At 43.0% G+C, this 25,236-nt stretch overlaps 1 protein-coding gene across 1 annotated transcript in view; it reads right to left on the reverse strand.

Annotated features, from left to right (window-relative positions):
* ankfn1a (ankyrin repeat and fibronectin type III domain containing 1a) overlaps positions 1 to 25,236 on the reverse strand; it is a 221,125-nt gene that overhangs the window by 164,435 nt on the left and 31,454 nt on the right. The window contains exon 5 of the mRNA XM_031835416.1: positions 7,527 to 7,798. Within this exon, the coding sequence (XP_031691276.1) occupies positions 7,527 to 7,798 (272 nt within the window). The remainder of the gene's footprint in view (positions 1 to 7,526; positions 7,799 to 25,236) is intronic.

Here is a 25,236-nt window from a genome sequence, read left to right on the forward strand (position 1 = left end):
TCAAGAAGGTGACCAAGAACCCGATGGTCATTCTGACAGAGCTCCAGAGTTCCTCTGTGGAGATGGGAGAACCTTCCAGAAGAACAACCATCTCTGCCATCTCTCCATCAATCATGCCTTTATGGTAGAGTGGCCAGACAGAAGCCACTTCTCAGTAAAAGGCACAAGACAGCCCGCTTGGAGTTTGCCAAACGGCACCTAAAGACTATCAAACCTTGAGAAACAAAATTCTCCAGTCTAATGAAACCAAGATTGAACTCTTTGGCCTGAATGCCAAGCATCACATATGGAGGAAACCTGGCACCATCCCTATGGTGAAGCATGGTGGTGGCAGCATCAGGTTGTGGGGATGTTTTTCAGGAAAGATGAACAGAGCCAAGTAGAGATTATTGAAGAAAATCTGCTCCAGTACGATCAGGACCTCAGACTGGAGTGAAGATTCATCTTCCAACATGACAACGGCCCTTAGCACACAGCCAAGACAACACAGGAGTGGCTTCGGGACAAGTCTCTGAATGTCCTTGAGTGGCCCAGCTAGAGCCCAGACTTGAACCCAATCGAATATCTCTGGAGAGACCTGAAAATAGCTGTGCAGCAACACTCCCCATCCAACCAGACAGATCTTGAGAGGATCTGGGAGAATGGGAGAAACTGATTGGACATGGTTCGCGCTTTCAGTTTTTGAGCAAAACACTGGATTTAACCATGGCAAGGTGAATATGTCAGAATACAAACAATGGTCATTCCATCCGCGAAGCAATCAAACAGGCAAAACGTCAGTATAGAGACAGAGTGGAGTCGCAATTCAACGGTTCAGACACAAGACGTAAGTGGCAGGGTCTATAGACAATCACGGTCTACAAAAGGAAAACCAGCCACGTCACGGACACCGTCTTGCTTCCAGACCAGCTAAACATGTTCTTTGCCTGCTTTGAGGATAACGCAGTGCCACCGACACGGCCAGCTACCAAGGACTGTGGGCTCTCCTTCTCTGTGGCCGATGTGAGTAAAACATTTAAATATGTTAACCCTCGCAAGGCTGCCGGCCCAGACGGATCCCTAGCCGCGTCCTCAGAGCATGCGCAGTCCAGCTGGCTGTTGTGTTTACGGACATATTCAATCTCTCCCTATCCCAGTCTGCTGTCCCCACATGCTTCAAGGTGGTCACCATTGTTCCTGTACACAAGAAAGCAAAGGTAACTGAACTAAATGACTACTATGACTATAAGACGAATTTCTGTCATCATAAAGTGCTTTAAGAGACTAGTTAATAATCATATCACCTCCACCTTACCTGTCACCCTAGACACACTTCAATTTGCTTACGACCCCAATAGGTCCATAGACGATGCAATCGCCATCACACTGCCCTATTCCATTTGGACAAGAAGAATACCTATGTAAGAATTCTGTTAATTGACTATAGCTCAGCATTCAACAACATAGTACCCTCAAAGCTCATCATTAAGTGAGGCCCTGGGTCTGAACAACGCCCTGTGCAATTGGGTCATGGACTTCCTGACAGGCCGCCCCCAGGTGGTGAAGGTAGGAAACAACACCTCCAATTCACTGCCCCCTCCTGTACTCCCTGTTCACCCATGACTGCGTGGCCATGCACGCCTCCAAGTCAAGAGGCTGAAGAAATTTGGCTTGTCACCTAAAACCCTCACAAACTTGTACAGACGCACAATTGAGAGCATCCTGTCGGGCTGTATCAGTGCCTGGTATGGCAACTGCACCGCCAACAACCGCAGGACTTTAATAATGTCACTTTAATAATGTTTACATATCTTGCATTACTCATCTCATACTGTATGTATATACTATATTCTATCTACTGTATTTGAGTCTATGCCACTCTGACATTGCTTGTCCATATATTTATACATTCTTAATTCCATTCCTTTACTTAGATTTGTGTGTATTAGGTATTTGTTGTGAAATTGTTAGATAATACTTGTTAGATATTGCTACACTGTCAGAAATAGAAGCACAAGCATTTCGCTAAACCCACAATAACAGCTGCTATACACATGTATGTGACCAATAAAATTTTATTTGATACTCCCCAAAACAGGTGTGCCAAGCTTGTAGCATCAGACCCAAGAAGACTTGGGTAATCGCTGCCAAAGGTGCTTCAACAAAGTACTGAGTAAAGGGTCTGAATACTAAAGTAAATGTGATATTTCCGGATTTTATGTTGAATAAATGTGCAAACATTTCTAAAAACCTGTTTTTGATTTGTCATTATGGGGTATTGTGTGTAGATTGAAGAGACATTTTTTTATATACATTTTAGAATACGGCTGTAACGTATAAGGGATTTGAATACTTTCCCGAATGCACTGTATATAGTTCATACAGTAGCATTAAATCAAATCAAATTTAAATCAAATCAAATTTGTCACATACACATGGTTAGCAGATATTAATGCGAGTGAAGCGAAATGCTTGTGCTTCTAGTTCCGACAATGCAGTAATAACCAACGAGTAATCTAACCTAACAATTAACTGGTGAAGATTACAGCTGTAAGCAGTTGGCAAGGAGACACAGGAGAGACATGTGTTTGCGGATGATTGTAGGCTTAACTCATTATACCAGTAGCGTGTGTACATGCATGAAATGATGCTGTAAGTACACCTGCTGTTATATCAACAGGACAGGACTTCTGGAAATGTGTTTTTATCAGCACACAAACACAAGATGAATTAGTTAGGAGACATGTGCACCGGTACTTGTACCTGATAGTGTTTACAACTACCCACTGTAACATTTGTCTCTCTTGCAATAATACATGGGTTGTACAGAAAAGCCCCAAACAAACAAGCAATTTGTTCAGTTACATTTTGGGATGCTCCTGGATAAAAGCAGAGAGGCACTGAGAGTCTGGAAATGTACCCTGTTATATAGGAATTCAATGGCAGTCAGTCAAAGTGACACGGACAGAAACGTTTGATGTTTATTGTTGTGCTAAACAGGGATCATCTGGAAAATAAACCCCAGCATTGACTCTCTGTCATAATAAAGGGGGGAAAAACAGGGTGATAGGAAATATGGAGCTGGAGACTAAGGTAAATAGATAACCCCGTCACCTCAAAAGTAGTAGCAGGAGAAGAGGTCCAGAGTAGACTTAAGAGTCAGAGAGGACAAGCTTGACCCCTCTTAGTCTTTAGGGGAAATACCCCCACTACACTACATTGAAAAAAATCAACAGCTCAAACAAGGACCATTCCACATAGCAGCCTAATGAAAATATGTGCGTAGAATTAGTGAGATGTGTGTCTAGAGTAAATGCGTGTGAAAGTGTGTGTAGACTGTGTGTACAGTGTGTGGGATTATTTGCCACTGAGCTGTGGGGACTGCGTTTCTGCGGTGTATAATGTGTGTGTGTCGCTGAGTGTGTGTGTGTGGTGGACAGTGTGTGTTTTATGCTGTGGTGTTTGACTAATAGACAGGCTGAAGGTGGGTCTGGACTCCTGATGGCTGTGGCAGACACCGGAGAATACACCCTGAGCACGAAAAGAGGAGAAGCAGAGGAGACGAGAAAAGAAGGGGAGTGGTGGGGGGGGCAGTTAATAACATTACAGAACAACAGTGTTACAAAATAAAACTTCCCCTGCAGCTCCACGCTCAAATTATTATATTTACAAAGTAGAAAGACAGATCTTTTCCTCCTCACAACAGGCTTCAGTCAGACAGCATCGTCGAGGCCATTTCAGCAGCCCGCCTGCCACCTGTCGTGCTGTGCTGCACTGCGCTCCTCTCAGAACCGAGACAAACTTTCCACAAAAACAAAAGGCCATTCCCGCTCGTCTTTTATGACACCCAAGGCAAATAGAGCTGTGGATTTTCCATCGGGAGCCTAAGTGACGGGCCTGGGAGAAAAACACTGGAATAGTTGTGTCACTAAGCGGTCTGTCTCTCTCCGTCTCTCTCTCCTACTTTAGAGACATTGGTTACATTTTTACCTGACTAACTCATCCGGAATGACATTTCTGCTATGGCTAGAGGTAAAATACATTGGCTGTACCTCAAATTACACGATTTGCCCAAATAGTGCATTAGTTTGGGATAGAGCCATTATTTCTTTGTATCTGGCTCTGGCTAAAAGCAGTGCACTACATAGGTAATAACTAGATGCCCTTATTCTAAGAATGAGTAAGGAGAAAGAGAAAAGGCCAAAAAAGGAAGTAGATGTGTTTTTATGACATCCTCTGTGAGTCAGCAGTCCCATAGCTCTACCCAGGATTCATAGGGAGATTTGGACCTGATATTGACAGTTACGGGTAACAATGGCTGACTTACTGGAAGATGGTCCAGAAACAGAGGGGCTTATCAGCCAGGACATATGGAGATAATATCCAACTGACATGATTGAAATTCAACTGTAATGAGACAAAGAGAAAATGCAGTAGAATGTTTGGCTAAAACATAGAATGAACATGCTTAGAGGGCTTGGAAGTGATCAGGCCTACTTATTACCTAAACATCAATGGTGGCAAAAACAAATCCCCCTTAAATTCGATCTCTCAAGGACATCATTCTGTCAACTAGAGTTTCAATGTTACATCAGAGAAGCTGGGACTTTCTTCCCACACACATTAGACCTGTTTCCTAATCAGCCACACAGTCAGTCAGGGAAAACTTTGGGCCATGGTAATGTCAGAGGAGGATATTAGATCTGGCTATGATACAGTTGCTTAGCGACTGCTTCACACCGTTTCAGACTGACGTATGACTCTATATGTAATGCGATTCAATACTGTGATTTTATTAAGATTCCATGGTCCAAACATATTGCTCACCATATGTCTGCTGTAGAGGGACAAGAGAGAGCCATGAGAAAATGAGTTTGCTGAAAACAAATTGGCTCCTTATTTAAAAAGAAGACAGAGAACAATAAATTAAGGAAAAACACAGGAATTTTGGTAGAGCAAACTAAAGCAAAAATATTATTGGGATACTGTCAAAACGATACGACAGTATTTATTGTCAAAAATAATATTCAGATATGTAACTGCATCGATCTTTCCCCCATCACTAGGATTATTGTGGTATGTCAATACTGTAGCTGGTGATCAGTTTGAAAACCCAGCACCGAGCTTCTGCTTCACGGCAACAAAATACACATCATTGCACCAAAGCGATACATTGCTCTGTATAGCTCTTGCTCCATTAATCTTTCCTCGATTCCTCCCATTCTCTCTCCTCTCCTCCTTCTCAAAACTGAAGAAAGTCAGAGTGGAAGGACTTTGTACCTTCTAATCAAATACGATTGAGAAGGAAGCAAAGAGAGAGGACGCAATGAGGTCCCTTCCATAACCCCTCATCTTGAAGTGGAGAGACAATTCATCAACTCTTGGAGGACAATGGAAGTGAATTAAAAAAAGCGTATTTATTGCTCAAAGTTTCGGCTTTTCGCCACCTTCAGAGTTTTTTCTACAACTGCCATTGTCCTCCAAGAGTTGCTGAATGTCCTTTTTACTTCAGGTTGCTCCTCAATTCATGCACATCTTTAGGTCCTGTTGCCAACCAGGAGAAAATCAAGGCCTTTATCACTGCAATAAAGGTCAAGCTGTTTGAAAACCCACCACAGAGCAACTGCACAGCAACCAAAAACACTTCATTGTGCCAAAGCACATTACTCTGTATGGCTCCTTCACAAGTTATCTTTACTCGATTCCTCCCATCCACTCTCCTTGCCTCCTTTTCAAAACCCATTGTAGAAGAAGGTAAAAGAGTGAAAGACCGTTGAGTGAAGGGCCCTTGGACCTACTCCACACTATGATTGAGAAGGAAGTGAGGAGAGAGGATGCAATGAATCACAGAAAGACAACTTGTGAAAGAATACTTTTCAATCTATTAATAAACATAATCTCCATGCAGAACACAGGAAACCAGAACCAGTCTCAGTCATTAATGTAGCATAACGTCAACCTACATCCCTGTTCACCGACTGACCTTTTAACCCCCTTGGGTTGCTTTTCAAAATATTTTCAATACTTCTGTGTACCCCATGTCCCTCCAATACATATGTATTTTGAGGAGGGCCCTCAAGACATTCCTAAATTCTGACTACACAACATACTCAGAGGCCTACCAAACCCTACAGATAAAACTGTTGCAGCAGAGACCTGAAATGTGCAGAGTTCAAGCAAATTCTCCAGCTGGCTGCCACCTACAAGGGATCAGCGACTGGGAGTAAGGACAAATCAGGGCAGGCAATTACGGGTGGTAAGATGCAACACTGGATTCCAATACCATCATTAGTTAGGTTTTTAAACAGACACTAAATATAGTTTTTGTTCATGTGTTTCTCTCTTAATCATGTGTAAATTGTGTAAATAAAACCCATCTACTCTAATTTGGGTAAATGTTTTCAGATAGTCTTCCAGTGCCTCATCAGAGGAAGGTTAGGAGGCAGGTCTGTTCTGTGCTATGCCAAGCCCAGACTGACTGAATGACTCATAGCAGTGTGGGAAGGCTACAGAATGTACTACTCAGGAAACAGTCATAACTAACATTTGAGGAGGTTTAGGTGAGGTTTTCAAGAGAAGTGTTCTGTACCGTGTTATATAAAAACACTTACCCTAGAGGTATCTAAGTAATGCAGAAGAGGCATGGCATATTGTTTGATTGGCAGACGCCAAAAGGAATGGAGACACTCTACAGACATTATACAATAGACTTGCATACGCCCTTACACTCTCTTTCTCTCTGACAGACACACACTTACCCTGCTGCACAAAAAGTCTAAAACATGCACATGCCATGCCCTTGGGGCTTTAGGATTCCATCTGCGCAAAGCATTGTTCTGAGATATTGAGCATCAAAGTTTTCATTTCATAACCCATACAGGTCCTCGTCTTAAAGGTACGTAAAGTGCAGAGTATCAAAATCCTGTGTATTTGTAAATCCGTTTTATTAGGGTGCAATCTTATGGCTCTGAAATATCAATCTGGATATGGGACTGAATTAAACATGTTCAGTTTTTATGAAAACTGTAGCTATTTGAATACACAAATGATAGAATAACACTATTTTACCAAGATAGTGTTTGATGATGTGTTCTGACTCTAAGATCACCAGACAAATTACTGTCATGACTGAACAACGAAATGCCATCATTTACTTTCAGATTTCTGACAGTGTTGTTTTTTTCTTTCTTGCGTGACATTATTGCTGGCTAGATTAACCTAGACCATACTTCGAGGGAGATGGCAGAGACATGTGTTCCGAATGGTCCGTTTGTATTTGCTCAGGCTTGTGACTGGCTTGCAGATAGAACCTTATAGCAGCAAAATCAAGTGGGTTTATGCAGAGATAACTTTCTCAAATCTAACTTCATAGACATACGAAGAACCATCTAAAAATCATGTATATATGACTAACTCGTTTATGACAAAAATATCAGATAGAACCTTATAGTCCCATGGTCTCAAAACTCTCTCTTAGTCACACAACCAACACCACGACACACACACACACACATTTGCATTACAATTCTGCACAGTCCTGTACTCACATGTATGTTCCTGAGTTTCTTCTTGCCTCTCTCCAGCTTGCTGAGGAGTCTGTGCTGCTGCTGCTCTCTGGGCGCCGACTGCATCAGACGGTCGTCAACGGATACAGTCTTCCTCAGAGCCGCCCGCTCACCCGCTGTCTCTCCCTCACCCGCTGCTGTTGCTGTCTCACCCAGGGGGAGGCTTCTCACACCCGGGGCCGGTGCTGGGGCTGGGGCCTGGGCTGATGATATGGGAGATGGCTCTGTTCTGTCGAAGTCCCGCTGCACTGAGCCTGGACAACAGAAACCAGAGATGCACCACTGATAACCTACACCAGCATAGACAAAAGGATAGTATACAATGCCACACACACGAGCACACACACACACACACACACACACATGCATACGTGCAAACACACATGCATACGCCCGCACACACACACATTCAGAAAGCAATGGCACACAAAATCAAAATATATAGAGATCAATAGACAATTAGAGAGAAAGAGAAAAGGAGAGAACTGAAGAAATACAAGTGGACATATTGTGTGGGAGTGAATTGCTCCTTTGGCACCATCTTAGATAGAACACCAGGATTAATAGTCTCACATTGTCTGCAAACAAACAAAACTTAACTGGTCTCTGGTCACCTCAAAGATATGTGCAATCACAAGCAAACACCTCAAACACACACACAAACACACACAAACATATACACAAACACACACACACACATTTAATCTGCTGTTTTCCTCTCTTCCCAGCTGTCAGGTGAGGCGGTTTCATCTTTCTCTCTGCTCAGTGTGTCTGTCTGCTGTTGTGTGTGTGTGTGTGTGTGTGTGTGTGTGTGTGTGTGTGTGTGAGTGTATGTGTGACACAAACAAGCACGCACACATATACACAGGAACAATATCAATTGCATACTCCTTGCGTCCTCTCTCCTTGTCTCCTCCTCAAAACCCATTGGATGAGAATGTCAGAGGTCCCTCCCCTCTGACCTTCTCCTCAAATATGGTTTGAGGAGGCGGCGAGATGAGAGGATGAGAGGAGTATGCAATTGAGATCATCCCATACAAGCTCAAACACACAGCAGACACTAGCACACTTTTAAGCTGGTGTACTCAGACAGAAAACATGATCAAAGTCAAGAAACTTCATTCCAGACTAATAGAAAAATAATTATACTTCAGACATTATGAAGAGATGTCACACACGCACAAATCTGCTGTCCTTCTCTCTTCCCTCCAACTTTCTCAGGTGAAGCGCTTTCATGTTTCACTCTGCTCACCGTGTTTGTCTGTCGGCTGTTGTGAGTGAGTGAGTATGTTTATGTGATAAACATATAGATACGGTTGTGTGTGTATGTATGTGTGCATGCAAGCGTGTGTCTTTGTGTGTGTCTGTGTGCATGCGAATGTGGGTGTGTCTGCGTGCACGTGAGCGTGTGTGTGTGTCTGCAGTAGAATGTATCAGGCTCGTCTCATGGGCTACCTCAACACCTGAGAGCAGCTCTGTACTGGCAGAATGACAGAAGCCCTAACCAGCCCATTAAATCTGCATGAAGGCCTCATTCAGCCTATACACAACCCTTTTATTATTAGAACTACCATTCAATGCCAATATTAGCTCAGACTTAAGGATATCCCACATAGGTCTGGCCAATATGTACAAAATATCATATCACAGTATTTTTCTCATTTTTGAAGGTAGGACGGTATTTGGCGTTTCTGAATAATAAAACTTCTAAATATGCTTTATTGGTAGTTCATGGCAACAAATGAAAATCTGTGGTTTTAGTGGGCTTTCTCCATTCTGATTGCTTTATACTGTTCAACCAAACTTCAACCCAAAATATTAGGAGCACAAAACTGACAGTGAACTAGTCCTATTTGTAGAACATTACGTAGGAATCAAAATCCTATTCCGTTACTCGAGCAATGGTACCATTTGCATAGTTATTTGTTCACTTCAAGCATTCAATTGCAGCATTTTCAAACATTTCTTAATTTCCTGCACTAATTTGTTATTGTTTACCCACTGTCACATTTATTTTGTCTTTGTATGCCTCTATTTTGTAAAAATCATTGTACAAAATATATTTAATTCAAATAATTATCCTCTGACTGTTTATTTTTCGGGTTCAATTGCAGATCTTACATTCGCCACTAGGAGTAGTCGGCCGATTTCCAGGGGTCTATTTGGCAAGCTTGCCCTCCCGAAGTTGTTGACTTGTCATCCTAGAAAATGTCCAGCTGCAGATTATGCACGCTGAGGCTGTCTGTTCTGCAAACCTCAAAGTGCATGCGTATCAGATGGTACAGTATGTGTGCACATTTGTTGGTCGCCTGAGTCAGTAGCTTTGTTCCTGGGCATCAGCATACTACGCACATACCAGTCGGTGTACTAGCTCTGGCCCAGGCCGTTATGTTAACCACTGTTGCTTGTGCAGCTAGCAAAGATTTTTAGAAGTAAACCATGATAGACCACAGCCTGTCGTTTCCAATGGGAACAAATTAGTCATAATGGGCACAACAAGCAAGGAGGTGGGCAGAGCCAAGCACAAGCTAGCGAGATCCTATTTGCCTGTTATGGCATGCATCTGCATATTTTTGTTCCCTATATTTCCGTTGGGGAATGCCTACTCTGTGAAGTGCGCGTGTGCAATAACTCAATACGCAATCCTTCTAAACAGTGCAATTTCTTACAACTTTGGCAAATGGGCAAAGTCTACAAAACTTAGTCCACTCTGCTCAAAACAGATTCTAGTTTTGGGAACAGAAACTGTATTGAGATCAAAAGTTTCATCGATGAGAAAATGTGCTATCATATTTGGTAGTGAGTGGGAACGCTAAGCGGATGCTTCACATTTATACATCCAGTGAAATATCGGTCTCATTGTTCTATCTGTGTAGCTATTACACACTAGCTAGCTAGCACGTTTATGCTAGCTAGCTAGTACCCAAGCTAGTGCACATTAGCTATCTAGCAGCCTGGTAGACACTAGCTAGCTGTAGTACACACTAGCTGTAGTACATACTAGCTAGTACCTAGCTTCTAATTCTAAATGTCATTTCAACACTAGTGCTGTTGGTGGTGGTAAGGCACCATTTGACCTGTCTGAGCTTTTATGTCTCACAGTGTCTGTATCCTGAGAATGTATCTGCTGGATCAGTACTCAGCTGTTAGCAACTTCTTATTGGCGATAAAAATGGATTGATTGCTATAATTGTTTTAGTCATTCGTGAATTACTTAATGTTAAAAAATGTATTAAACATGAAACTACCGTTATAGAAGGTCAAGTAAAAACCCAAACCAGAGCTTGAATGAATACCGAAATATATTTTTTGCGGTTTACCGCCCAGCCCTAATCCCACAGACACTCGGTTCATTACAATATAATGGATATTACACATAATAATTCATATTTTATAGTAGTAACATACAAAATAAAAATAAAACCCTATACCATTCCTATTCTTAAATATACTTTGCTTAACTTTAAAATGGACACTTACACCCAGTTTAGTCACACTATTTGGATAGTCTGGATTTTCATTTTTTAAATCAACAAACGTACGGTTAGGTTTAGAATTAGGGTTAGGGTATGGGTCATGGTTAGGGTAAGGGTTCCGTTTAGGGTTAGGATAAGGGTTAAGGTTAGGGTTAGGGTTAGTAGGGTAGGTGGAAATGGGTTTGCCCTGGGTTCCTCCTGATAATCTACAGATGGACTATCCAAATAAAATATCATCTGGCACTTATAACGCCAGGGTTGTGAGATCAATTCCCGGGGGACCAGTACGAAAATGTATGCATTCACTCACGTAAATCGCTCTGGATAATAGTGTCTGCTAAATTAGTCAAATGTAATGTAAACTCATTGTATATACTCAAGTGACTATCATGTGCTTTATACTAAAGTACAATAGAGGCTGTGAGAACTATAGTTAAAAGCAGTGGGTGGCGATGACACCCTGCAGGTGATCGCTGACAGATTGCGGCCAACATCTGCTTTTAGTCGTTAGTCTTTGCGGTGTGTTTTTTCCTATATACAGTGGAGCAAAAACGTACACTGCTCAAAAAAATAAAGGGAACACGTAAACAACACAATGTAACTCCAAGTCAATCACACTTCTGTGAAATCAAACTGTCCACTTAGGAAACAACACTGATTGACAATCATTTTCACATGCTGTTGTGCAAATGGAATAGACAACAGGTGGAAATTATAGGCAATTAGCAAGACACCCCCAATAAAGGAGTGGTTCTGAAGGTGGTGACCACAGACCACTTCTCAGTTCCTATGCTTCCTGGCTGATGTTTTGGTCACTTTTGAATGCTGGCAGTGCTTTCACTCTAGTGGTAGCATGAGACGGAGTCTACAACCCACACAAGTGGCTCAGGTAGTGCAGCTCCTCCAGGATGGCACATCAATGCGAGCTGTGGCAAGAAGGTTTGCTGTGTCTGCCAGCGTAGTGTGCAGAGTATGGAGGCGCGACCAGGAGACAGGCCAGTACATCAGGAGACGTGGAGGAGGCCGTAGGAAAGCAACAACCTAGCAGTAGGACCGCTACCTCCTCCTTTGTGCAAGGAGGAGCAGGAGGAGCACTGCCAGAGCCCTGCAAAATGACCTCCAGCAGGCCACAAATGTGCATGTGTCTGCTCAAACGGTCAGAAACAGACTCCATGAGGGTGGTATGAGGGGCCGACTTCCACAGGTGGGGGTTGTGCTTACAGCCCAACACTGTGCAGGACATTTGGCATTTGCCAGAGAACACCAAGATTGGCAAATTCGCCACTGGCGCCCTGTGCTCATCACAGATGAAAGCAGGTTCACACTGAGTACATGTGACAGACGTGACAGTCTGGAGACGCCGTGGAGAACGTTCTGCTGCCTGCAACATCCTCCAGCATGACCGGTTTGGCGGTGGGTCAGTCATGGTGTGGGGTGCCATTTCTTTGGGGGGCCGCAGAGCCCTCCATGTGCTCACCAGAGGTAGCCTGACTGCCATTAGGTACCGAGATGAGATCCTCAGACCCCTTGTGAGACCATATGCTGGTGCGGTTTGCCCTGGGTTCCTCCTAATGCAAGACAATGCTTTCTGTGATTTTGTTGTCAGCATATTCAACTATGTAAAGAAAAGTATTTAATAAGAATATTTCATTCATTCAGATCTAGGATGTGTAGGAGGTGTCCTTTGTCTAAATTGGTGCGTAATCTACAAGCTGCACGCAGTCATCCAGTGATTGAGAGGAGAGAGGAGGCTTTCAACGAACGATATATCATGAAGAGATATGTGAAAAACACCCTGAGGATTGATTCTAAACAACGTTTACCATGTTTCAGTCGATATTATGGAGTTAATTTGGAAAAAAGTTCGGCGTTTTGAAGACTGAATTTTCGTTTTTTTTTTGGTAGCCAAACGTGACGAACCAAACGGAGCAATTTCTCCTAAACAAATCATATTTCAGGAAAAACTGAGCATTTGCTATCTAACTGAGAGTCTCCTCATTGAAAACATCTGAAGTTCTTCAAAGGTAATGATTTTATTTGAATGATTTTGTGGTTTTTGTGAAAATGTTGCCTGCTAATGCTAACGCTAAATGCTACGCTAGCTGCGCTAGCTGTTACACAAATGCTTGTTTTGCTATGGTTGAGAAGCATATTTTGAAAATCTGAGATGACAGTGTTGTTAACAAAAGGCTAAGCTTGAGAGCTAGCATATTAATTTCATTTCATTTGCGATTTTCATGAATAGTTAACGTTGCGTTATGGTAATGAGCTTGAGGCTGTATTCACGATCCCGGATCCGGGATGGCTCGACGCAAGAAGTGAATTAACCTGTTGTGACTAGGGGGCAGTATTTTCATTTTTGGAAAAATAACGTTCCCAAAGTAAACGGGATATTTTGTCAGGACAAGATGCTAGAATATGCATATAATTGACAGCTTAGGATAGAAAACACTCTAAAGTTTCCAAAACTGTCAAAATATTTTCTGTGAGTATAACAAAACTGATATTGCAGACGAAAGCCTGAGAAAAATCCAATCCGTAAGTGACTCATGTTTTGAATGCTCTGCGTTCCGATGCGTCCCTATTGAGCAGTGAATGGGCTATCAACCAGATTACTTTTTCTACGTATTCCCCAAGGTGTCTACAGCATTGTGACGTAGTTTCACGCCTTTATGTTGAAGAATAAGCGTAAGCGGCTACATTGCGCAAGTGGTCACCTGATGACTCTCAGAGTGATTCTTGCGTAAAATACAGAGGTAGCCATTTTTCCTCTCGCTCCTACTGAAAAACCAATTATCCCGGTGGATATATTATCGAATAGATATTTGAAAAACACCTTGAGGATTGATTATAAACATTGTTACTAAGTATTATAATTTTTTTGGACACTTGAAAACAAGATGGTGCATCTCAAGATATTTTGTCCTGCAAAATTTCTATTAAGTAAATATCGCAGTCATAGTAAGTCAAACTTTTCCTCATTAACACAGCTATCAGCAAAGTCAGTAGTCATTTAAAACATATGGTGATTGGGCGGGCTTTCAAAAAAAAAAATTGTCTGGAAAAGAAAGATGTCTACTCTTTATTTGTTTGGGCGGCAGGTAGCCTAGTGGTTAGAGTGCTGGGCCAGTAACCAAAATGTTGCTAGATCGAATCCCTGAGCTGCCAAGGTAGAAGTCTGTCGTTCTGCCCCTGAACAAGGCAGTTAACCCACTATTCATAGGCTGTCATTGTAAATAAGAATGTCACCCGGACATCTAAATGGCTACTCACAGTAGGACCACTCCCTTTAATTATCCCCAGGTCACAGCATGTGGTGAGCAGTATGGGTCACCATGGCGGTGACGGAATCCTATATTTCATACACTTTATGACGAGCCACCAACCCTGAGCCTGAGGGCTATACTTCAAAGCAGGATCAATGAGTTAGCCAGCTAACTTGCATAAATGTTCTAAAATAGCCTTTTATTTTTTTGAAAGATAAGCTTGAAATGGCCTTATTGACTCCACAAGTTTAGCTTTCTTAATGAACAAGACAATTAATAGTTATTTATGGTTGTTCATCAACGTTAACCGGCTAACTAGGGGAGAGTGGGGTAAGTTGAGCCATTTTTCTACAATCAGCATCACTCAGTCAAGGGAAATATAGTATTATTTCTAACAAAGATACATTATCTACATACATTTCAGGATGTTGTGTATCCCTGGAAATAATCAGAATTCATGTAAACATTGCAGTTTTGAAAACATAGCTTGTCCAAAAAAAGTGGTCTCTGTTAAGTTGAGCCACGTGACAGGGTAAATTAAGCCGCCTGCACATTTCTGTACTGAATGAGATAGTGGTATTATCTTTTTAAAACATTCTCTATCTTTATTTCTCAAACACAATTCAACACAATCACACTCACTTTTTTGTAATATAATAATTTTAAGCACATTTTAATACAGGCTTAATAGAAATTTTGCAGGACAAAATCTCTTGAGATGCACCATCTTGTTTTCAAGTGTCCAAAAAAAAGAATACTTAGTAACAAGAATAATATTTTAACTACTGTCTAATAATAATAACAACAACAAAAAAATAATTAAAAAACGTAAATTAACATTAAAAATGTTAGTGGAAACTACTAATAGGCCGAAAACTAATAAAGACTACAGCTACAACTACTAATACAACTTAGAAAAATAAGTATCCATACAGTGCCTTCAGAAAGTATTCATACTTCTTGACTTATTCCACATTTTGTTATTTTGCAACCTGAATTCAAATGTATTAAATATTATTTTTTTCTCACCCACCAACACACAATTCCCCATAATGACAAAGTGAAAACATGTTTTTAGAAATTTTTGCTAATTTATTGAAAATGAAATACAGAAATATCTTGTTTATATTCAGTACCAGTCAAAAGTTTGGATACCCCTACTCATTCCAGGGCTCATGAAGTAGTCACCTGGAATGCATTTCAATTAACAGGTGTGCCTTCTTAAGTTAATTTGTGGAATTTCTTTCCTACTTAATGTGTTTTAGCCAATCAGTTGTGTTGTGACACGGTAGGGGTGGTATCCAGAAGATAGTCCTATTTGGTAAAAGACCAAGTCCATATTATGGCCAAGTCCATATGAAGAACAGCTCAAATAAGCAAAAAGAAACGACAGTCCATCATTACTTTAAGACATGAAGGTCAGTCAATTCCCCAAATTTCAAGAACTTTGAAGGTTTCTTCAAGTGCAGTTGCAAAAACCATCAAGCGCGGGGGGGATAGGAGGGACGCCATGTGCGACTGACGTGTTTTCCGTTTGCTCCCGCGGTATTCTTAAAGTTTATGTGAATTTTGCAGCAGAACCGTATTTATTTTCAAATATTAATTTGGTGATCCCTTTCTGTAAAAACCAAGACTACTTTGCTTCCGAATGTCAGCATGTCGACCAAACATAAGGCCAAAAGCATGACTTTGAGAAAACCCGGCCTACAAGACCCGCTCTCATCACCGCCCTCTCCTGAGTCTGAGGGCCCGGGGACTCACACTTTACCCGGGGGTGCGGCTTGGCCCGGCGGCGCTGAAATGAACATTCTCAAGGCCATCAAACTACTACGCTCTGAGATAGTTGAAATGAAAACACAGATGGTTGCTACGATTGAGGCCAGAATACAGGAGGGTTCTGATACTTTAAAAGCAGATTTAACCATCCTGCGGAACGAGACTGTGCCAGCAATCACATTACTCAAAACAACAGCTGCGTCACACACTACAACGTTTGCAGCACTGGAGACCTCCGCTACTAATGTCTCCGACTTAACTTCATCCCTGGAGGCTGAAGTTAAACGCCTAGCTGCGGATTTGAAAAAGGTGAAGGAGAGCTGTGTGAGTTTAGAGGGATTCTCTCGCCGCAATAATCTGAGACTTGTATCGGTCCCAGAGTCAGCGGAAATGCATCGCGCCACGGATTTTGTTTCAGGGCTGCTGAAGGATGTTCTTGCCTTAGATGAAAAGCCCCTGATTGATCGAGCCCACCGGTCGCTGCGCCCAAAGCCCCGGGATGGGGAGAGACCCCGTGACATAATTCTTCGAGTGCACTTTTTTCATGAGAAGATGGAGATCCTCCGACGAGCCCGCAATACCACTCTGAGCTTTCAAGGACAGAGCTTCTCCATCTACCAGGACTACTCCCCCACTGTTTCCAGGCAGCGCGCAGCTTTCAGACAGGCCAAACGAGTACTTCGGGACCATCCAAGTGTGAAGTATGGACTGCGATTCCCGGCCCCTTTATGGCTATCTCACGAGGGTAAAGACTACACATTTGAATCTCCGGATGAGGCTATGGCTCACATTCAACGTCACATCAAGAAGTCTTGAACATGCTCACAGTTCAGCAACTGTTGCTTGCGAACTGTGGATAGTAAGTAACCCACCTGTGGTACAATTATGTTTAGATATAACAGGCTAGTCTTGTATAGTTGGCGAAACCATTCAGGCTTATTTGATGTGATCTAATGTTTTGATCATCTAGTGTGCGTGCCTTACAAGCATTCAGTCATTTTAATTTAATTGTATTAAGGTTTTACTTAGCCTAGAAACACAGGAGTTGTCTCGATCACCTATTCCGTTTGTTTACACAGTGAATCAGTGACTCAAAATATTTTTGGTTATTTGTTTACTGCATCCGTTTGCATTGACCCAGTAAACAGTAAATGTCTCCCGAGGCTACACGTTTTTTGGGGTCTCACTTCAATTTTTAAAGTTTTGAGCGTCATTTACGCCCAGCAAACGTTCAACGTTGCGCACACTTAGTTTTTTGGTATTGTTTGTAAGCTGTCTCAGTCAACTAGACTACTATTATAATTACTATTATTTTTGATTGTCTGACCAGCCTTAGAAATTGCAGCTCAAATAAATGCTTCACAGAGTTCAAATAACAGACACATCTCAACATCAACTGTTCAGAGGAGACTGTGTGAACAGGCTTTCAAGGTCGAATTTATGCAAAGAAACCACTACTAAAGAACACCAATAATAAGAAGAGACTTGCTTGGGCCAACAAACATGGGCAATGTACATTAGACCGGTGGAAATCTGTCTGTCCTTTGATCTGATTAGTTCAAATTTGACATTTTTGGTTCCAACCGAAAATCTTTATGAGATGCAAAGTAGGTGAACGGATTATCTCTGTATGTGTGGTTCCCACCGTGAAGCATGGAGGAGGTGGTGTGATGGTGCTTTGCTGGTGACACTGTCTGTGATTTATTTAGAATTCAAGGCACACTTAACCAGCATGGCTACCACAGCATTCTGAGGCAATACGCCATCCCATCTGGTTTGCGCTTAGTGGGACTATCATTTGTTTGTCAACAGGACAATGATCCAAAACACACCTCCAGGCTGTGTAAGGGCTATTTGACCAAGGAGAGTGATGGGAGTGCTGTGTCAGATGACCTGTCCTCCACAATCATCTGAACTCAAACCAATTGAGATGGTTTGGGATGAGTTGGACCACAGAGTGAAGGAAAAGCAGCCAACAAGGGCTCAGCATATGTGGGAACTCCTTCAAGACTGTCGGAAAAGCATTCCTCATGAAGCTAGTTGAGAGAATGCCAAGAGTGTGCAAAGCTGTCATCAAGGCAAATGGTGGCTACTTTGAAGAATCTCAAATATCAAATATATTTTGATTTGTTTAACACTTTTTTGGTTACTACATGATTACATATGTGTTATTTCATAGTTTTGAGGTATTCACTATTATTCTAAAATGTAGAAAATAGTAAAAATGGAAGAAGAAAAAAACATTGAGTGGGTGTGTCCAAACTTTTGACTGGTACTGTATTATTCTTACCCCTTTACTATGACACTCCAAACTGAGATCAGGTGCATCCAATAGCACCTGTGCCTAGAGCTGTGGCGGCCACAAAATTTAGTCAGCCAGTGATTGTCAAGCAAATAACTGTCGATCTCACGGTAATTTACCGTTAATTAACAAACACATTTAGCATCTCTTGGCTTTCACACATAGACTACAAGCCACTGATGCAGACATCTACATTTGAAAAAGTCAAATAAATCCATGTATTTTTATTTTTTTTCAACTTTATTTAACCAGCGAGGGCCAGCCAACTAGAGCATACAAGTCGCAGTGGTGGGTGGTATAAGGTGCTTTAGTGACAAAACGGATGGCACTGTGATAGACTGCATCCAGTTTGCTGAGTAGAGTGTTGGAAGCCATTTTGTAGATGACATCGCCGAAGTCGAGGATCGGTAGGATAGTCAGTTTTACTAGGGTAAGCTTGGCGGCGTGAGTGAAGGAGGCTTTGTTGCGGAATAGAAAGCCGACTCTAGATTTGATTTTCGATTCGAGATGTTTGATATGAGTCTGGAAGGAGAGTTTGCAGTCTAGCCAGACATCTAGGTACTTATAGACGTCCACATATTCTAGGTCGGAACCATCCAGGGTGGTGATGCTAGTTGGGCATGCGGGTGCAGGCAGCGACCGGTTGAAAAGCATGCATTTGGTTTTACTAGCGTTTAAGAGCAGTTGGAGGCCACGGAAGGAGTGTTGTATGGCATTGAAGCTTGTTTGGAGGTTAGATAGCACAGTGTCCAAAGACGGGCCGAAAGTATATAGAATGGTGTCGTCTGCGTAGAGGTGGATCAGGGAATCGCCCGCAGCAAGAGCAACATCATTGATATACACAGAGAAAAGAGTCGGCCCGAGAATTGAACCCTGTGGCACCCCCATAGAGACTGCCAGAGGACCGGACAGCATGCCCTCCGATTTGACACACTGAACTCTGTCTGCAAAGTAATTGGTGAACCAGGCAAGGCAGTCATCCGAAAAACCGAGGCTCCTGAGTCTGCCGATAAGAATATGGTGATTGACAGAGTCGAAAGCCTTGGCAAGGTCGATGAAGACGGCTGCACAGTACTGTCTTTTATCGATGCCGGTTATGATATCGTTTAGTACCTTGAGTGTGGCTGAGGTGCACCCATGACCGGCTCGGAAACCAGATTGCACAGCGGAGAAGGTACGGTGGGATTCCAGATGGTCAGTGACCTGTTTGTTGACTTGGCTTTCGAAGACCTTAGATAGGCAGGGCAGGATGGATATAGGTCTGTAACAGTTTGGGTCCAGGGTGTCTCCCCCTTTGAAGATGGGGGTGACTGCGGCAGCTTTCCAATCCTTGGGGATCTCAGACGATATGAAAGAGAGGTTGAACAGGCTGGTAATAGGGGTTGCGACAATGGTGGCAGATAGTTTCAGAGATAGAGGGTCCAGATTGTCAAGCCCAGCTGATTTGTACGGGTCCAGGTTTTGCAGCTCTTTCAGAACATCTGCTATCTGGATTTGGGTGAAGGAGAACCTGGAGAGGCTTGGGCGAGGAGCTGCGGGGGGGGCGGAGCTGTTGGCCGAGGTTGAAGTAGCCAGGTGGAAGGCATGGCCAGCCGTTGAGAAATGCTTATTGAAGTTTTCGATAATCATGGATTTATCGGTGGTGACCGTGTTACCTAGCCTCAGTGCAGTGGGCAGCTGGGAGGATTATAGCCTACACCTTCACAATAAATCCATTATTTATTTTAGACAGGTCTAAAGAAGCATGGTATGAAGAAAATGCCATCTATTTCAGAAGAACAGAATAGCATACTCTGAGTTTTCCTTGATTTGATTTGATGTTAGGTCCTAATGCGGCTATGCCAAATGGCTGTGGGCTACACTAGCTCATTTAGCAGACAAGATTTGCTTAGAATTCCGTTATTGAAGAATACAAGTGAACCAAGCTGAATAACATATACATATTTTCTCCAAATGATCTGAGGGAGTGCGCACATGCGGATATTCTGTGTTGAGTGGTTAACAAAGAAATCGGTCTGCCTACCCATGTCAGAGACGCAAACTCGGTCTCAACCTTTAAGTCTTTACTGAAGACTCATCTCTTCAGTGGGTCATATGATTGAGTGTAGTCTGGCCCAGGAGTGGGAAGGTGAACGGAAAGGCTCTGGAGCAACGAACCGCCCTTGCTGTCTCTGCCTGGCCGGTTCCCCTCTTTCCACTGGGATTCTCTGCCTCTAACCCTATTACAGGGGCTGAGTCACTGGCTTGCTGGGGCTCTCTCATGCCGTCCCTGGAGGGGGTGCGTCACCTGAGTGGGTTGATTCACTGTTGTGGTCATCCTGTCTGGGTTGGCGCCCCCCCCTTGGGTTGTGCCGTGGCGGAGATCTTTGTGGGCTATACTCAGCCTTGTCTCAGGATGGTAAGTTGGTGGTTGAAGATATCCCTCTAGTGGTGTGGGGGCTGTGCTTTGGCAAAGTGGGTGGGGTTATATCATTCCTGTTTGGCCCTGTCCGGGGGTGTCCTCGGATGGGGCCACAGTGTCTCCTGACCCCTCCTGTCTCAGCCTCCAGTATTTATGCTGCAGTAGTTTATGTGTCGGGGGGCTGGGGTCAGTTTGTTATATCTGGAGTACTTCTCCTGTCCTATTCGGTGTCCTGTGTGAATCTAAGTGTGCGTTCTCTAATTCTCTCCTTCTCTCTTTCTTTCTCTCTCTCGGAGGACCTGAGCCCTAGGACCATGCCCCAGGACTACCTGACATGATGACTCCTTGCTGTCCCCAGTCCACCTGGCCATGCTGCTGTTCCAGTTTCAACTGACCTGAGCCCTAGGACCATGCCCCAGGACTACCTGACATGATGACTCCTTGCTGTCCCCAGTCCACCTGGCCATGCTGCTGCTCCAGTTTCAACTTCCACCTGACTGTGCTGCTGCTCCAGTTTCAACTGTTCTGCCTTATTATTATTCGACCATGCTGGTCATTTATGAACATTTGAACATCTTGGCCATGTTCTGTAATAATCTCAACCCGGCACAGCCAGAAGAGGACTGGCCACCCCACATAGCCTGGTTCCTCTCTAGGTTTCTTCCTAGGTATTGGCCTTTCTAGGGAGTTTTTCCTAGCCACCGTGCTTCTACACCTGCATTGCTTGCTGTTTGGGGTTTTAGGCTGGGTTTCTGTACAGCACTTTGAGATATCAGCTGATGTACGAAGGGCTATATAAATAAATGTTATTTTATTTGATTTGAGGTACTCCTATATGCTTAATTTAGAGTTATTAATGTAACTTGTTGTTCTACAAACATTGGGCTATATGTTTAGATTTTTTACAGATTTTAAGGCTGCATGATGTAACAAATGATGATTTGAAAAAAGTTGCTTGAAAAGGCATGAGCTCTGCTTTGTTTTTTGCGCAGGCTGTACATACTTCATTAGTCTCTCATTCACAATTTGACAAGTAGTTGATAATGCTATGAATTCCACACCGGTGTCCCCTTTTTGGCTGTAATGCACCCTAAAAAAAATCCATGCATGTGTTGTGCCCTTCTCCCCGAGTGCTGCGCGCTCTCCATCATGTGATCGTTTTTTTCTCACAGGCTACAAGTGAAGACAGACACACCAGGGACGCAACTGCAACTTAATACATGTCATCTATGCATTTAAATAGTGAATGGAGGGTGCTTTCTCGTGATTCATTTTTATGGCAGCCAGGTAGGCTATACTCCTGTTGTAAAGATAAGCAATGTGCTTAATATTAGGAAAGTTGAGAAATAAATATAGTAGCCCTAGCCTATAGAAAGCTGATGGGATCCTCCTCTTTTTAAGAGGCCATCACTCTGTTTTCTCACGCAATTGCATAGCCTATAGAAATGTTGCGCAATATGAGCTCACAATATGAGCTCATATGACGTGCTGGATTCAATTTTTGATTACATTTGCATTGATGTCAGAGTGATTAGAGGGACAATAGAGTGCTGAGTACCAAGCAGTTAGCAAGTTTGGTAGGCTACTAATGACCATGAGTAGCATCAGAGCTTGGAGAAGCCTAATTACCGTAACTAAACGGTCACGTGGAATTTGACTGCCTTCATGACACATGACCGCAGGTGTGGCGGTAATACGGTCACCGCAACAGCCCTACCTGTGGCCAATTAAATTGTTTGGAAATTATTTAGAAAGAAGCACACCTGCTATATAAGTTCCCACAGTTGACAGTGCATGTCAGAGAGAAAACAACTAACCCAATTGAACATGCTTCGAACTAATGATGAGTGTATGAAGTGGAGGGAGTACAGGGCTTAGAATGTCTCTCGGGAGGCAAAAAATAGATTGTGGCATGGAAAAATGTTATATTTTTCAGAAGGAATCGGGTAATTGGTTAAGGGAGGAGGATTGGAAGGAAAGAGAGAGGAGGTTGAAAAGAATGAGGGAGGCAGAAGATGGGTTTTAATCTGTTGAAGCGAGCAATAACAAGGGAGAGTGTATGTCGAGGAAGATTGGTGCCAAGTTCAAACAGAGTGAGCAAGACGCCAGTTCGAATTCTGGAGGTGAAATGAAAGGGGTAGAAGGTGTTGTGAGGAGCTCGGAGCCCGAGCCTTGCATTGATGGACATGATTATGATAAAGATATGTTTGGCCCAGTAGGAATGAGAATTTTGAAGAGGATGGAAGCAGGCCTTTTGGCTTATTCATGGGTAGTTTCAGGTTGGGTGGAAAAGATGGTGGGTGCTCTTGAGTCGGTGAAGGTAACCCGAAGTGGACTTGTGATGTTTGTTTATTTCTTCAGATGAGAGGGAGCAGATGCTCTGTGCGACGCAACTTTGGTCAAGATCTGTTTCTTAGGAACCAGGCACCACTGAAAGGAGTGATTTCTGAGGTAGCATTAGGTGTGGAAGTGGAGCAATTGAAGTTGAAGATTCCTGGTGTTTGTGACACCAGCCATTTGGTGCAACGCAGACCCGGTGGTGAGCGTGGTGAAACAGTCACTGTCAGTCCTTTTGCGCTTTGAGTCAGTCTCTACCCGACAAATTCATGGTAGGATATATCAGTTATCCTGTGCCGAACCCACTGCTGTATTTCAGGTGTCAGGTTTATGGTCATGTTGCAGCAGTGTGTAGGAGGGTGATTCCAAGATGTGGGAAGTGTGCAGGAGGACATGGGATAGAGGATTATGACGTTTCGGCGGATAAGGTTGCTTGTGTCAACTGTAGGGGTACACATGTTGGTGGGGATAGGAAGTGTCCGGTGCGAGAGAGACAGGTTGAGGTGGCTAGAGTCAGAGTAGTGCGGAAGGTGTCGTATGCTGAGGCTGGTGAAGAAAGTAGAGGAGGATGGGTCAAGGGTCAGGGATTCTGAGAGGATCCCTGTAACGGCGTTCTTCGTTTGTTGAAAGAAAGTCGGACCGAAATGCAGCGTGGTGGTTACTCATGTCTTTAATGAAGAAAAGTGACGATACATGAAATAACTATAATAAATACAAAACAACAAACGGAACGTGAAACCTAATTACAGCCTATCTGGTGAAACTACACAGAGACAGGAACAATCACCCACGAAAGACAAAGCGAAACTCAGGCTACCTAAATACGGTTCCCAATCAGAGGCAACGAGAATCACCTGACTGCTGATTGAGAACCGCCTCAGGCAGCCAAGCCTATACAACACCCCTAATCAGCCGCGATCCCAAATACTACAAACCCCAATACGAATTACAACAACATAAACCCCTGTCACACCCTGGCCTGACCAAATATATAATGAAAACACAAAACACTAAGACCAAGGCGTGACAATCCCTGTGAATAGTAGATGTAGCACAGAGGAATAGGCCAATACATCCTTCAGTAAGGTTGGATTCTTAGCATTCATAGCAATGGTTATCAACTGTACAGCAGAAATGGAATGTAAATCACAGAAAATAGATTTGGTGGCAGCTGCCGAGAAGTACTTGGGTGTACGATAGTTGACTTCAGAAGAGTTACAGGGTGAATGGAGTGGTAGTGTCCCGTCCTCTCAGCCCGTTGGCCTGGGGTAGGATCAGGTCGGGCTAAAGTAGTGGAATTAGGTGCTGGGTTTTAATGAGTATAGGTTTAATTGGTAGGGTAATTCAAATGTTTATTTTTTTCAGTTCCCCTTTTCCATTTTGTATCACAAAGTGTAATGGATCTATACCATAGTTCAGTTGGGGGCGGTAATGCAACATATTGGATGCAAACCACCACTAAACCTAACTGAAGAAGAAGAAGAAGAAGCATGCATGTCAGAAGTGCATGTCAGAGCAGAAACTATACCATGACGTCCCCACTATCTGTCGATCTCCGAGATTGAATTGTGGTGAGGCATATATCTGGAGAAGTGTATAAAACCATTTCTAGAGTGTTGAAAGCAACAGCACAGTGGTCTCCATCATTGGGAAGTGGAAAAATATGGAACTACCCAGAGCTGACCGTCCAACCAGACTGAGCAACCGGAAAAGAAAGACCTTGGTCCGGGTCCAGCCAAAGCCCAGCCTTGAATCCCATTGGAAATCTGTGGAAAGACTTGAAGATTGCTGTTCACTGCCACGCCACATGTAATTTAACAGAGCGAAAAAATCTGCAAGGAAAAATGGGAGAAAATCCCCAAATCCAGAAATCCAAAGCCGATACAGACATACCCAAGATGACTCAAAGCTTTAATTTCAATCACTTAGCAAAAATGTTATAATTTGTCATTAGGTGGTATTGTGTGTCGATGGGTGAGAGAGAAAAGAATATTTGATCCTTTTTGAATTCAGGCTGTAAACACAACAAAATGTGGAATTAGTCAAGGGGTATGAATACTTTCTGAAGGCACTGAAACGACATATTTACAATGTTTTTCACATTGTGATGTTTCTATTAGTTCAAAACACAAAC

Source organism: Oncorhynchus kisutch, linkage group LG11, assembly GCF_002021735.2.
Source record: "Oncorhynchus kisutch isolate 150728-3 linkage group LG11, Okis_V2, whole genome shotgun sequence".
Taxonomy (NCBI): domain Eukaryota; kingdom Metazoa; phylum Chordata; class Actinopteri; order Salmoniformes; family Salmonidae; genus Oncorhynchus; species Oncorhynchus kisutch.